We start from the raw sequence: 13607 nt of genomic DNA on the forward strand, positions 1-13607 counted from the left end.
ACAGAAGACAAGGCATTTTGCATAAAGAGTTATGTATACACAATTATAGGGCAAATTTAGGACAGGGTTATTAGTGAAAGCTGTCTGTACATCCATGCTTTGTCCTGATTATATGTAAAATCAGTTATTTACCAAACAGCCCATTATTCTTTTGGTTTGTTTTGCTTTTAAAAGACATAGTCCCTACATGTGAGGGATGAACCATCAACACCTTCCCCACTCCACCCCCTTTAAAGAATTAAAAAAAAAAAAAAAATTCCTGTGATTTATTATGCTTTAACAATTAACTCATTTCAATATATAAAAAAAGCCATTGGTAACCATGTTTGAACAAGTGGAGCATTGAAACATTGACTCCTTTTCTGGGAGCCCATCCTTGCTTTTTTCCTCTTATTTCCTCTTGTGGAGCCTTTTGCACACACACAGGTAAATCAAGCAAGCAGCAGGGACCACGCTTTACAGGGAAAGTGTGTTCAGGTGCAGTGCAACTTGCAAGTGCTGTCTTCCTCTATTCTCAGGACAAACTGATGGGACAGTATCAGAAACGTCTGAAGTAAGTTGATCTTTCTACTTCTGTGCATCACATTTCTGATCTCTCCCCAGTGAGGTCAACTGTCAAGTAGTACTGGGAAAGGACATGCCCTCAACTTCTAACAGAACAATCACACTTATGGAAGAATAGCAATGGAAGTCCTCTGCAGTATTGTTCAAATGCATTACTAGATGATAAACTTCCAGTGCCTGAGACATACCTTCTCTTGGCTTCTGTAGAAAGTTAGGCTTTAATTTTTTTTTTTTTTTTTACTTTTAGAACTTATAACTATCCAACACACAAAAAATATTCAGATTCACAAATCAAGACTGTAACAACCTGAGCTAGCTTTGTACAATTAAGCTGTGAGGCTTTTGCTAGGTGACAGATGTTTACAGAAAGAAAAATGAGGGGAGCTGGTGATTTCTATATTTACTTATAGTAAATGCCTTGCCTAGAAAAATCTTTCCTACCTAATGACTTGAAAATATTTCCTGTACTGAGCACAACTAGAACAGTATTCACTCCATGGAGCATAAGGAGCTGATGCTACACTTTCTACTTTGCTTTGGTAATGAAATTACTGGCAATGGAAACATAATGTTAGCAGTGTGGAAGCTACACCTGATGCAGTAATGATCACTATCATCAGCAGCTTGTTTAAAGTTTGTCACATCTAAAATATATTAATATTAAAAGGGATTCATACAGAAAAAAAAAAAAAAAAAGGAGGCGACTATTAAAATTTAGTAGCTTTCTGCCCTGAGGAAAATGAAGTCAAACTGAAACAAAGTAGCTTCCCACCAACTCTCACTGAGGAAAACACCCACTACATTTTGTGTCAAAAGACTGAGTCAGAACTGATGAGTGTGACAGAACTGCATAGAAAAGGTGGTATCAACAGCTGGCTAAGCTATTCCCTTTAATGATGACTTGATTCTCAAATTTGCCAAGGAGAGAACAAAGGATGTGATTTTTCCTAAAATGGAGGAGGAAAAAATCTGACTCCAAATCAGTAAGAGTATATTAGTCCGCTCTGTGGGATGAGGCTGTTCTGTTGACTTACACCACTTGCAAAAGAGGGGGGTGGCAACTAAAGAAGACCCCATCTATACAGGATGCTGGCAAGCCCTAGTCTATACAGCAGCAAACAAAGCGAAAGGAGAGGGTAGAGGCAAAAGCCAACTAAACAGAAAGGAAAAGTTTTCTGTTTCTAGTGACCTTGGCCCTAAGAAAAACTAACTATACTGGGACATCTGAACACAGCATTGAAATCTCAGACAACTGGAACATGCCCTGAAAATGGGAATGTAATGTTTTGTCTTTCAGAGATTCAAGGTTGCTAGACTACTGCATTTGCAACCATTATTTTAATAACATGCTTTAAGGAAAAGTGCCCAACCTAGAAGAATATCAAGCATTGGGGCAAACTGTTCTCACTCCTCCCTCCATCTTAGATTACAGGATATGGTACAGAAATGAAAAAGTATACCCAGCTGTCAGAGTACTACTCTGAATGTTAAGGAAGTGAGAAAGAGGGAACTAAAATGCCTGCTGGTTTTACTGCATCATATTTCACTTTTATCAAAGTGAGAGATGTTTTCACACAGTAATTTTAGGATGGTATTATGCAAGAGCTTTTATAATCCAAAAGAGTAGAATGTAAATGTTTGTGCCAATAATTACCCGAGGAATATAAAACTAACTAAAAAAAAGAAAGTATTTTGCTGTCTTAAAGCTGGGGAAAAAAAAATAGAAGGGCTTGTAATACAAATATAGTATCAATATTTAGATAGATCCCACAAATACACATCATAAACATTTCAGAAAAAGGTTTACAAGGAAGTAATTCAAACATTTCATTGTGTGTATTCATTGGCAAAATTACAAAAGTTGAAAATTATTCTTTTCCGACAGTTCCTTTAAGTGACTGTCACATCTGACAGAACAGTTCTGTAAGATCTCTTACCTGCAAATCTTTCCCTCTTATTCTGTTAACAAAGCTACATATATTCTTGGATCTTTCTCATATGCATAACTGGAGAGCAGTTCCATGATGGAGCCTTTGGCTGGTGGCTAATAAAATGGTAGTTTGCATCTGTCATTTTTAGAAGTCCTGATGGTCCCTTATGTCATTAAAAGTTTTAAAGACTGTCACCCCATGGGCTCTAATTAAGGTTCAATCCCTAATAGCCAGCAAGTGTAGGCTGCATATTTCTATTATAACCTGATCCCTAGTTCAGTAGCTTACATGCATGCATATGTGCTGTAACAGGCACCCACAGAAAAGAACTACTGGTCATTTTCTTCTAGAAAGGTCTGGGTCAGTGTAGATTTCTATTCCAACATAAAACTTACTAAGCAAACTAGCTGGGACAAAGCTATCACTAGACCCTACCAAAAAAAACATAGTCCAAATAGAGAGAAGAGCATGCTTTGCAGCAATAGTGAAGCAGCAGAAATATTCAGATAACTTTTTTCAAGAAAGACAAAGAGAAGCAGGTAAATAAACTTTAAAACTTTAACCAGAGAACAAGATCAAATCAAGAGAAAGCAGTCAACATTTAAGTCCAAATAGCAACCTTTTTAACAAGCACTGGAACATATTTTAACAGCACTGCCTGAAGACTTGGTGATGGTGTAGAAGCCCACTACAGCAGAGGCTATTAGAGGAAAAAAAAAAAAAAAAAAAAAAAAAAGGAAGGATACCTATCTCGGGTTTCACAATCAAAGGTTGCCTGTTAGAGCAGCCTCTCTTACAGCTGATGTGCCTTGATAGAGGCTTTTACTTCAGACCTGCAAAGTCTTTGAGGCACCATGCTTAAAGGGAACAGTAATTAGGGGATTATTTCATATTCTGTTTACTGCCTCACAGTTATGAGCACAAAGGAACAGAGAAATAAACCCCGAATTGTCAAGATAAACAACAGATCAAAGAAGAATTTAGATGCTACCTTCAAATATAAAGCAGAACGAGTCTACAAAAGTCATCTTCATACAACAAACTAATGGGATAGACCAGTAACTTGACTTGCTTGAGAGGAGAAATAATAATTTTTTTAAAAATTTGTCCTTATAGCTTAAATGGCTCAGATGGAAATTTGTCCACTGTATTTCTACAGACTAACCAAACCAGTAAGATCCTCTGCAGGAAAGGAGGCCAAAACATACAGAGTTTATATAATAATGAGGAAAAAGCACTGCAGCTTATTCGCTGTTTTTTTCCTCATTTCTAATGCTATTTTAAATCTCTGCTTGCTTCCCTCTGTTCACCGACAACCAAAAAAACTTAGAGGCATTTCTGTTTCTACAAATGTTCTTTCCACTTGTATTTTTGCATCATCACAGTCTTTTTTCCAAAGTTTTATGCCTTCAGCAGGAGTCATACATATATACAGGTCAGTGTCTGTGCATGTACAAGTCACATAAATGCCAGGCTTTGAACAAAGGAAAACTCTTTTCCTTAAGCAAAGCATAGGGAATCTATTAAGCAGAGCCTCTCCTTTCAAAAAGAAAGCCATTAGCTTGAGGTTTCTGAATATAAGAATGACCCATCATAATCACTAGCTGGAAATGGAAGAATTTAGAAGTTTTAACTAAATAATTACACATTAACTGGGTAAGCTTAAAGGTACCTAATTGTTGCACTCAAATTACCTATGTTTAGGATAAAAAGTTTCAGGGTCTGCTAAAATTGCCTATTTACCAATTGCATATTTACCAGTGTTTATGGCACAGTTCTTAATGAAATGTTCACCAAACTTTGGTCACATCATCTTAATACTACTACAATCTGGAATGTTCCTAAGAGGCAGTCTGCACAAGGAAGGTGAAGCTGGATTTTCCCAAAAGCAAACAGAAGCCACCAAACATTAACAGAAGATACAGTCAAGAAAGAAACAAGATCTCTGAGGTGGAGAATTGATCATTCATGCCCTGAAACTTTCCAAAAGTCACTTAACTGTGGCCTCTTAGCATTCTTAATGGTTAGAGCTCAAACTCATCTCTTTACCAAAAGCTTATTTTAGTATTTGCCTTTCTGGAAAGAAATAACCTAAGGCCAACAGTGTAAACAGACAGCAAAGAAGCTTCTCGTATGTATTCATGGACCACAACTGTTGAACCAAGATGGCCTTGTCAGAACAAGCTATGGGACAGGATTATCAAGCTGCAACAAAAGTAATGGGAAATTCTGCTGCAGGAGTACCCAAAAATACAAATTCCTAGTTAGAGAAAAAAAGGACGACTTTCATAAGTAGAGGTTCTCATTTTCAGCACTCAGCACTATGACTGCCAAGCAACTGAGAAAATGGCACATGTAAGAGATGCTGCTACTTCAGGCTCTTGCAGCTCTCTACACTATGTTTAGTCTATGGTTTAATCTATGTTTTCCCCTCTGTAAAAAAAGGAACTTTGAACACTGCAGAAAGCCAGTAAAATCTTCCTACTTTGTTCATATATAGAAACCACACAAGTGATTTCTTCAGCTCAGACTGGTTGCAATAATCATAATTGTTACCTTTTTTTAATACCTAGTTCAGCTGCTCAGTTCTACTATTTGTGAGAAGTGGCATAAGAAGCATCACCAAACATGTATATTACTATATAAAACAACCTCGTTTCTGAGCCCAACTGACATACTGCTATTCCACAATGAAAAAAAATTTCTCCTCTGGTACAAGCATGTCACAGAGCTCTGCACTGCTGGCAGAGCAAAGAGCACAAAGAAATCACTATACTCAGAAGCACTTAGTATTAAGGTTAGGTGTAGCACAAGAATAATTCATTTTGGAATGCCTTCAATCAGAAGTCACAAGCAGAGCAGGTCAGTAAAGATGCTGGGCAGATTAAACAAGACCTGCACTAAGGAGGGACACAGCTGACTCTCTGAATGTGTCAAGTACCACTATGGTGACACTGAAAATTAAATGCCTCTGCATATCCCAGTAGCTGATTGCCAGCCACACACATTGCAACATGCATGACATTAAAGTGGTTTTCTAATATAGTATTGAAACAATAACAACATCAAAACAGAACTCAATTGAATTCAAAAGCTCACTCCTAAACTCCTCCGAACTCATTTTATATCACACTCCTATAATAAGCTCCAGAAAAAGCAAAGATTAAAAATGTTAGCCGGAGGAAAGTCAACTGTAAAGTCACATCTAAAATTTGTGGAAATAACTGTCCCCTGCCCTTTAAAGCAAACAGCTGTGTAACAGCAGATATTATCAGGACTCTTAAATGGTGGCCACCAACTCCTACAGTCTTATCATAGGGACTCCCTTCCAGTCACACATGAAAAGTAGATCCAAGAGCAGGACTTCAGTCTGACACAAGGAACACCTGCCTTTTACATACAGGTTTCTTTGAACACACCATCCAGATACTTTAAATATGAAGGAAGCAGCAAGGCATCCCATTGTTTCCCTCATTTGTTCTTTTCCTCTCCTCCCTCTTCTTTCTCTATTTTTTACCTGGAACTGATCAGATGTACATGTGTTCATCTCGGGTGATACCGGAGGTGTCTGCCCTATTGAAGCTATTTTTTCTGCTGCAGATATTGGTTTCAAAGGTTCCTTGGTAGGCTCTAACATACCCTAAATAGATAAAGAAATAAATTAAAAATCACATGCACACACAGACACACACACACTTACATATATATGAACTGCAAATGCAAAAAAATAGAAAACACACTACTAGGTAATACTACCCTCAGCTAGTGTCTTGGGGGTAACCATACATCTCTGGGACACTTTCAGTGAGGGGGGCTGAAGGAGATGGGGCAGGAGGGAGAATCATCCCGGTACCTTTGGCCTAAGAAACATTTTAGAACCAGTAACAGAAACATAAGTGCTTGGCTGGAGCTTGCTTTCAACTTTCAATATTGTAATTTAAGCTGGAGAAAAGAGTTACTTGATAAGGTGACATCTCCTCCCAATTGTGTGTAGACTATTCCAGGAATATCAAATGGCCCACCAGAAGCATACAAGTGCATTCATTCCATTTCAACAATTAAGTAATTCAGAAGAAACAAGCCAAATTATCAGTTTGCAGAATGATACAAAGAATAATAATTATGGACACAGAAATAAATGCACTAAAAAGTATTAAGAAAATAATTAAACCCACCTTTTTAATTTTAAAGAAACTGCTCAAAGCTAAACAGTACTATGAAAAATGTCTGAAACCTCTGATGTTCCTGAATAAAATTGAGAATGAGAAAGAGATCTACAGAAAGACCAAGGTTTGCACTGAGACATGCAAACCACCTCAGAACAACGAGGTATGAGAAAAGAATCCCTCAAATAAAACCACTGGATTTGCAGCTAGCATATTTTAAAATAATTTCACAAAGTCAGCCACCAAGATCAACTGTTTCACAAATGTTTCTACACTACGTTGGGGGAGCTTAGAATTTAACCAGCCATTAAATCAGCTCTTTCGGACAGCAGAGAAACATATGAGGCAATGTAGCAATAGAGAGCAGCAAGCCCCTTTACTACTACCACCATCTCTATCCAGCTTATTGTGTGAACAAGTATATACAAAATTTAGGAGATAATGCTCTGTTGCAAAAAATAACTGTACAAGTTGAACGCAAACATAGCCTTGCTCACAAACGTGTTACAGGAGGAAAACAGCAATTGTTATGAGCTGTTTTATCTTTCTGTATCAGAATACCGTGCTTACATCCAGAGAAGTGCATGAGCTGACCTTGAAGCATCAGAAAACAGCAGCTCTAGAAACTGACTGTGGAAGACACTCTACAAAATTAACCTACAGATTAAATCGGCTTAATATATACCAAGAAAAACTGTAATCCTTTTATATTCAGTGTGTGAATGACCATATAAGTGTATGTGTGTTTGTACACATACATATACACCCATAGGTTTCCAGAAAAAAAGAACGGATTTATTCTGCTCAGACTAGTAAAAACGGCAAACCTTATCTTCTGAATGTCTGAAAGTTTCCTTCAACCTACAGAAATCAAAACTATGCTTGATTTTTTATCTAGCACTTCGGGCAATACAACAATACTGGCTACATAGTGCTTTTTAATGCATAAATAGCCTAATATGTATGTGGGTCCTTTAATATGCCAATAACACTGCAAGGCTTTATCATACATCTCTCAACCTGGGGATACTGAGATGCAATCAAGTAATTAAACAGTCTGTCAGAGAAACAGTTGCACAAACAGGAATGCTGGAGAGTGCCGAGAAAACTTCCTACACATATTTCATGGATTACTGTAGCTATCTAGCAGTTCTTAACCTTCCTGAGAAGCATCTGGTCTTAGTGCCAGGGCTTCCCACAAGTGCTGATGCAAATTCACGTTTTGATTAATTTCGATGTTCCTGTCATTTTTGACAACTATTTAACGATCTAGTTTTTCATGTCAAGTTTGAGTGACATTTTTAAATCTATACCTTATATTTAATAGTTAAAATTCAACAGGAACTTTTTATTTATTGGTGCATACACATTAATACATTACTTCAATCAATTTTCTCTTTTTTAGAAAATGCCTCAAACTCAACTTAGACTAGCTAGCTCACCTTATTAAATAAATATATTGTTTTTCATAAGTATCTGCTTGCACATATGACGAAAATTGTGTATTTGATGGTTCTTTTCTAGCATTTTTACTGATGCCTATGCCATAACCATACTTACAAAAATATCTTTCAGCACACTTGGTGCTTAATGTCATTGAATATATTTCATTATATAATGTTGTTGGAACTATAACAAAAAATTAACACTAAAAAAAGCTTACCAGTCCTGCTGCATACATGGGTACTATAACAGGCTGTTTCTTGTTGCCTGTAAAGAGCTGATAAAACAACAACAAAAAAATTTACTTAGGAGTTTCTGTGTCAGTGACGATAATATTTTTTCAGCATTATATAACTTGTATAAGATTAACATCAGTGAATAAATACTATGTTAAGTAACACAATGGTTAAAAACTAATGCAATTTTTAATAGTAATAGGGCCTGTAAAAAGTTGTCAAATGGTCTGTCACGAAAAGCCATGTTCAGTGCAGCTATGCAATTAAGAGACAAGCATACATACAAGAAGACTTCCACCTGCTTTTACATTTAAAGCAGCTCTGTTATTTAGAAAGCAAGTTTTATTGACTGACTCACAATATTTCTTGTGTCGATTCCCAAGGAGCATAAAAGCTTTTTGTTGCTGTGGGAGCCACCCCACTGGTATCTCAGTCCATATGCATCATGGATATCCTGCAGCTCTGTCCACACGTCCATCAGCTCCCTATACAACCCATCATAAATCAAGTTATCAACGGGAATAACTGCTTAGCAGCTTCGAATATTTATTTGAGTTTTTAAGGCAAGTGACTTATTATACATTCCAATTAAACTTACACCCAAGCACCATACCCCAGGGAATCAAAACTGCATAGTGTTCTCAGAACAATTATAGTTCAGACTTATTATTGGAAAATTATGTCCACAGCAGACAAGACAAGGCCTACTTAGACTTCATCATCACAGGAATAAATACAGCAATTCATATCAAGCTTAACTAAAATGCATGTTCTGATTAACTCAGAGCCATCACTTAAAAGATGATGATATGCTGTTGACTAAATCGATACGCTAAGTGAAATACTCCTGGCATATACAGTTGCTGAAAACAAGCATTCTGCTAGATAAATAATTTTTACTCAACAGTTTTTCAAAACAGTTGAAGTAAACAACTCGTTCTGAATTACCACTATATGTTTTAAGTTCCCAAGATCACACATTTCTAATTCCTTTTAAATTTACTTCATTGTAGCTTCTTACCCAGTATTTGCTAAGGTCTCCTCAACTGTCACCTGCTTTTCACCTGCTTCCAACAAATGATTCAAGGAACTTATTTCTTCTTTAATTTCAAGAACAGGCATGGAAGGAAAACAGACTTCAAATATTCGTTCCAGACGACTTAGCAACGTTGTCTATATAAAAGAGAAAATATTTCTGTCAAGTTTTGTTAACTGTTTTAAGAGTAGTCCAAAATTATAAAAATAAGATGGAAAGCATAACGTATCTAATACAAAGTTTCACTTACCACAAAATAGGTAAGTGTCAGAGGACCACAAGACTTTTTGAGCACCAAATACAGGTTGCTAGCTACCAAGAAACAGTAAGTATCTTACCCTTTGCAAAGTGTGTTTTTATGGAAGAGTCCAGAACAATTCTTACCAGAGTCACTCTTTGTTATAAATTAGCAGAAAACACGTGCAGCAAATACTATGCTATTTTTACTTAAGATGTGTTAAAGTCTCCAAATATACACGTGCTAAGGATTTTACTGAACATATTTTTTCAGTAAGCTTGGTACAATCAATATAATTTCACTTAATGACTATGCACTTCAATCCAAACTTGAGACATAACATTGATTCAGAACACAGCTTCACTTGTAAGAGGTATGCAGTTAAAGGTCTCACAAAACTTAGCCTGATGCACAACATGCTCATGGTGTGATAACAACTTTGAAAATGGTAAGGAAGAACTATTCATAGTCCAAAGAAAACACACTTCCTAAAAACTGTTAGTACCAATGACTCAGATGAATCCCCAGCTTCATTTGCTACGGTTCATGTAATAGATATAATGCAGAAGAGCCAAGACAAAGGCATTTAAACCTGTTGTTTGTCAAAAAGTATTTGTAAGATGTGTTTGGTACTTCTCCAGATCAAAAAACTAACAAAGAAAAAGAAGCATTATTTAAGGTGTTAATTTCTTTCCCCTAAACCCATCTGTGTGCTTTTACATGCTAGAGGTTGTTCAATTTAAATTAAAAAGTTACTTTCCTGTAACCAATTTCCCCTTCCTTCCATTCATGATTCAGACAGTTGATGCCAAATGTTGTGATCCTGTGAGGGTTAAAAGCCAACCTTGCAAATGTTTCTTTGCTAGCCAAATAACTTAAAAAACCCACAAAATATCCCCAACTAAGTTTTACTGTAGCTGAATAAGGAGCCAGCTAGATAGCAGCACGGTCTGCATAACCACAACTTTATCTACGTTACTCTCATCTGACCTTCTTTCTGCTGCCTTATACCAGAAGTATGTAAATATAAACCCTCAGAAGTTTTGAGAGGGGGCTACGGATCTATATCCCATGGTTTTGAGAGACCAGGCAGGATTTCCTGCTTGTCACAGTAGTTGAAATTGTGTCTTGATGGCACCATCCCTTCAGTGTTCCTTGGGAGAAGTGAAACTTCAGCATCTTAGGAGGGCAGACAGGGTTCTTAAGTTTCATAAGACACCAAATATCTCCTGCTTTTCTCTCCATCAGTGACACGATCACTGCTGTTGGGTAGGATAAGGTCTCAGCAGTACAAAGAGCATATATTGGTACTAATGGTTTCCAGGCATTTTAATTCCACAGCATGCACTGGAGAACACTTCAGTTCTTGCCACTTGGACCTTGACAGCTGGATTTAATATTAAAAACAAAATTAAAAACCCCTTAAACAACTTCGTGCCCCCACAAAAGAAAAAAAAATCCACTCCCCCTATTTTTCTTTTTATAAGCTATTATGCTATCTTCTTTTTAAGTTCTTCCCTTACATTTCTATCTCTGCTGTATTTCCAAATATCCACAGAATTTCTACTTTATTTTAGCTCCACGAACACTCTCAGACATCAGAGGTACCACCGGAATATTTTTTTTCCCCAGTTCAACTCATTAAAGACAGGCAACCAGCAATCTTGTAACATTTATTAAAAAGTACCAATTTCAAGGTATGTTCATAAAAATTAAAGCCTTTTTTTCCAATGTACTTGTTCTTAACAGCAGCACTTGACTCTCTCCTTGGTAGGGGAAAGAGATGCAAGCCTAGCACAAAATGAACACTTTATCTTTCCAGTTTGGAGCTCCTCAACAGGCACCTTCCTCATACTCTGCTGCATTGCCCACAGGGCAGCATTCAGCTTTTCTACTGGGGAAATGGAAAAGAAACTGAGTAGGTGAAAATCCCACGAGCATCCCACAGTGTGTGCTAGTATAGCTATGCCAGCAGAGCCCTCCTGTGGAGATGCAGCATATTCCAGCAGCAACACTGAATTTACAAATGTAAACCTCAGACAGAGGTTTTGTGTTACAATCAAAATGATTTAAGGTTCAGAGAAACAAGGCTGGTAAGTGGAAGTTACATATTTTAATTAGACCAAGTGATACAGTTGGAACAAACCTTTAGGCACCAGAGTATCTGCTTCGTAATTATAACAGGTATCCATAATACTTCTCATCTGATTTTTTATCTGAAAATTTGCCTCTTGTCTCAATTAAGCAAACCACTGACCATGTACATCAGCAAACATAAGAGGCGAACACCATGTTATCAGAATATCTTGATTCTGTACTGGAGTCAGGAACCAAGTGGGAACCAAGTCTGTTCAGTCCATTCTCCCTATTCAGCAGCTACCCACTAAAAGCATGAAAATGAACTTTGTTAGAACATCAGCTCTTCAGTTTTGTTACCTGTGAAAGAAGTGTCCAACAGGGACAGCCACCAGGTTCAGTTATTTGCAAAGCATAATGTCAAACTGCTATAATTATTATAGTATCAAAGGGCCTGAATTACACAGTATACCTGACCCACACTTCTCGTATTTTCTTTTCTTCTTCATTACCTCACCAGTAAATTCTGACCATAATGAGTCATGTTCTACAGTATATAATTTTTCTTTTAATCATCTCTTAATGCCCAATCATTTTGGCCATACAGGAAGTTACAGTACTTGCTACATCACTTGCAGGCTGTTCTGTGTTTGTTGGCTAGAACCAAGACACCAAGTTACACTTTTAGAAAGTAAAACTAAACAGTATTCCAGATTCTAGCCTAATATTTCCACATACAAAAGCATGCTCTACTTACATTTTAAAACTTAACTTTACCTACAATATATCACTTGCCCTTATCTTACATGAACAGGTGACGCTTACTTCATTTCTGTAATACAGCAGGAATACATATCCCCAGTGAAAAGGAAGAGGCAGACAAAAGGCACTGTACCATGAAAACAGCAAGGCTTCATGTTTCTTGGAAAGGATCAACATATGAGAACATGCTAGTGACTAAGAATATGCTCACTTAGGTAATGAAAGAATTAACAGAAAGCCTCTAAGAACCAAGCAGCATCTCAGTCAGCACCCAGTTTCAATTTGAGCTTAAGAATTGTGCCAAAATTTCAGGAACAGTTTAATTATAGGATTCTTTACACTTCCTTTCATCTTTAAGTTTCCAGAAATGCTTAGCCCTTATTTATATACGACAGAGAAGAACGGTTTCCATAGCAAACGAGAGTAATTAATTCTATGTGTGCAAATGGACACAGGGATGAGTGTACAAACACACATACACCAGACAGTGGCAATGTCCTTAATAGAAGCAGCTGAACTTGATCTTCTAATTGGTAATGAAATCCTGTGGTCACAGCTCCCAGGTATGAAGGGCATCACCAAAATTTTGAAATAAGTGTGTCCATCTTCTACAAACCTCAATCTACTGTTTGTATAAAACAGACTGTAAAAAAATACTTCTGTCATACACAGCAGTGTCATGTCTTTCAGGGTGAAAAAATACTGAAAAAAAGGCAGAAAAAACCCAAGAACTTTTATCCACTTCTCACATCACTAAAAGATTTGATACAAGTGTTCTCCACTGCCATTTTAGAAGAGTAATTCTCTTAAAGGCACTTATTGAAGATGTGAATGAAGGCTACAGCTGCCACTCTAAAAATTAACTGTGATTTTCCAAACACTGACAAAGTCCTGTAGTTTGCGACTGCATAGAAAGTTTTGGTAAACAAGATATGTGGTAATCACCACCTGAAACAATCAAAATACCACAGACTTTCAAGTGAGAATGATAACCACAGGAATTAGAATTTATCTCCTTTGCAGTTAAATATGGGGCAAGATCCAGTCCTCAGAGATGAAATGCCAAAGTACTTGGTTCACAGAATTTCTTTTTGTCTTCTCCACCACAAGACTACAGAATCAATGAACTTTCAGCACAGCAACCATTCAGCACAC

At 37.0% G+C, this 13607-nt stretch overlaps 1 protein-coding gene across 2 annotated transcripts in view; it reads right to left on the bottom strand.

The window, feature by feature from the left end:
• AFTPH (aftiphilin) overlaps positions 1 to 13607 on the bottom strand; it is a 47471-nt gene that overhangs the window by 13282 nt on the left and 20582 nt on the right. For both annotated transcript variants that reach the window (XM_074923491.1, XM_074923401.1), the window contains exons 3-6: positions 9362 to 9513; positions 8699 to 8825; positions 8325 to 8381; positions 6013 to 6135 (exon numbers count right to left, since the gene is read on the bottom strand). In XM_074923491.1, the coding sequence (XP_074779592.1) occupies positions 6013 to 6135; positions 8325 to 8381; positions 8699 to 8825; positions 9362 to 9513 (459 nt within the window). The remainder of the gene's footprint in view (positions 1 to 6012; positions 6136 to 8324; positions 8382 to 8698; positions 8826 to 9361; positions 9514 to 13607) is intronic.

The sequence above is a fragment of the Athene noctua genome, chromosome 1 (genome assembly GCF_965140245.1).
Source record: "Athene noctua chromosome 1, bAthNoc1.hap1.1, whole genome shotgun sequence".
NCBI lineage: Eukaryota > Metazoa > Chordata > Aves > Strigiformes > Strigidae > Athene > Athene noctua.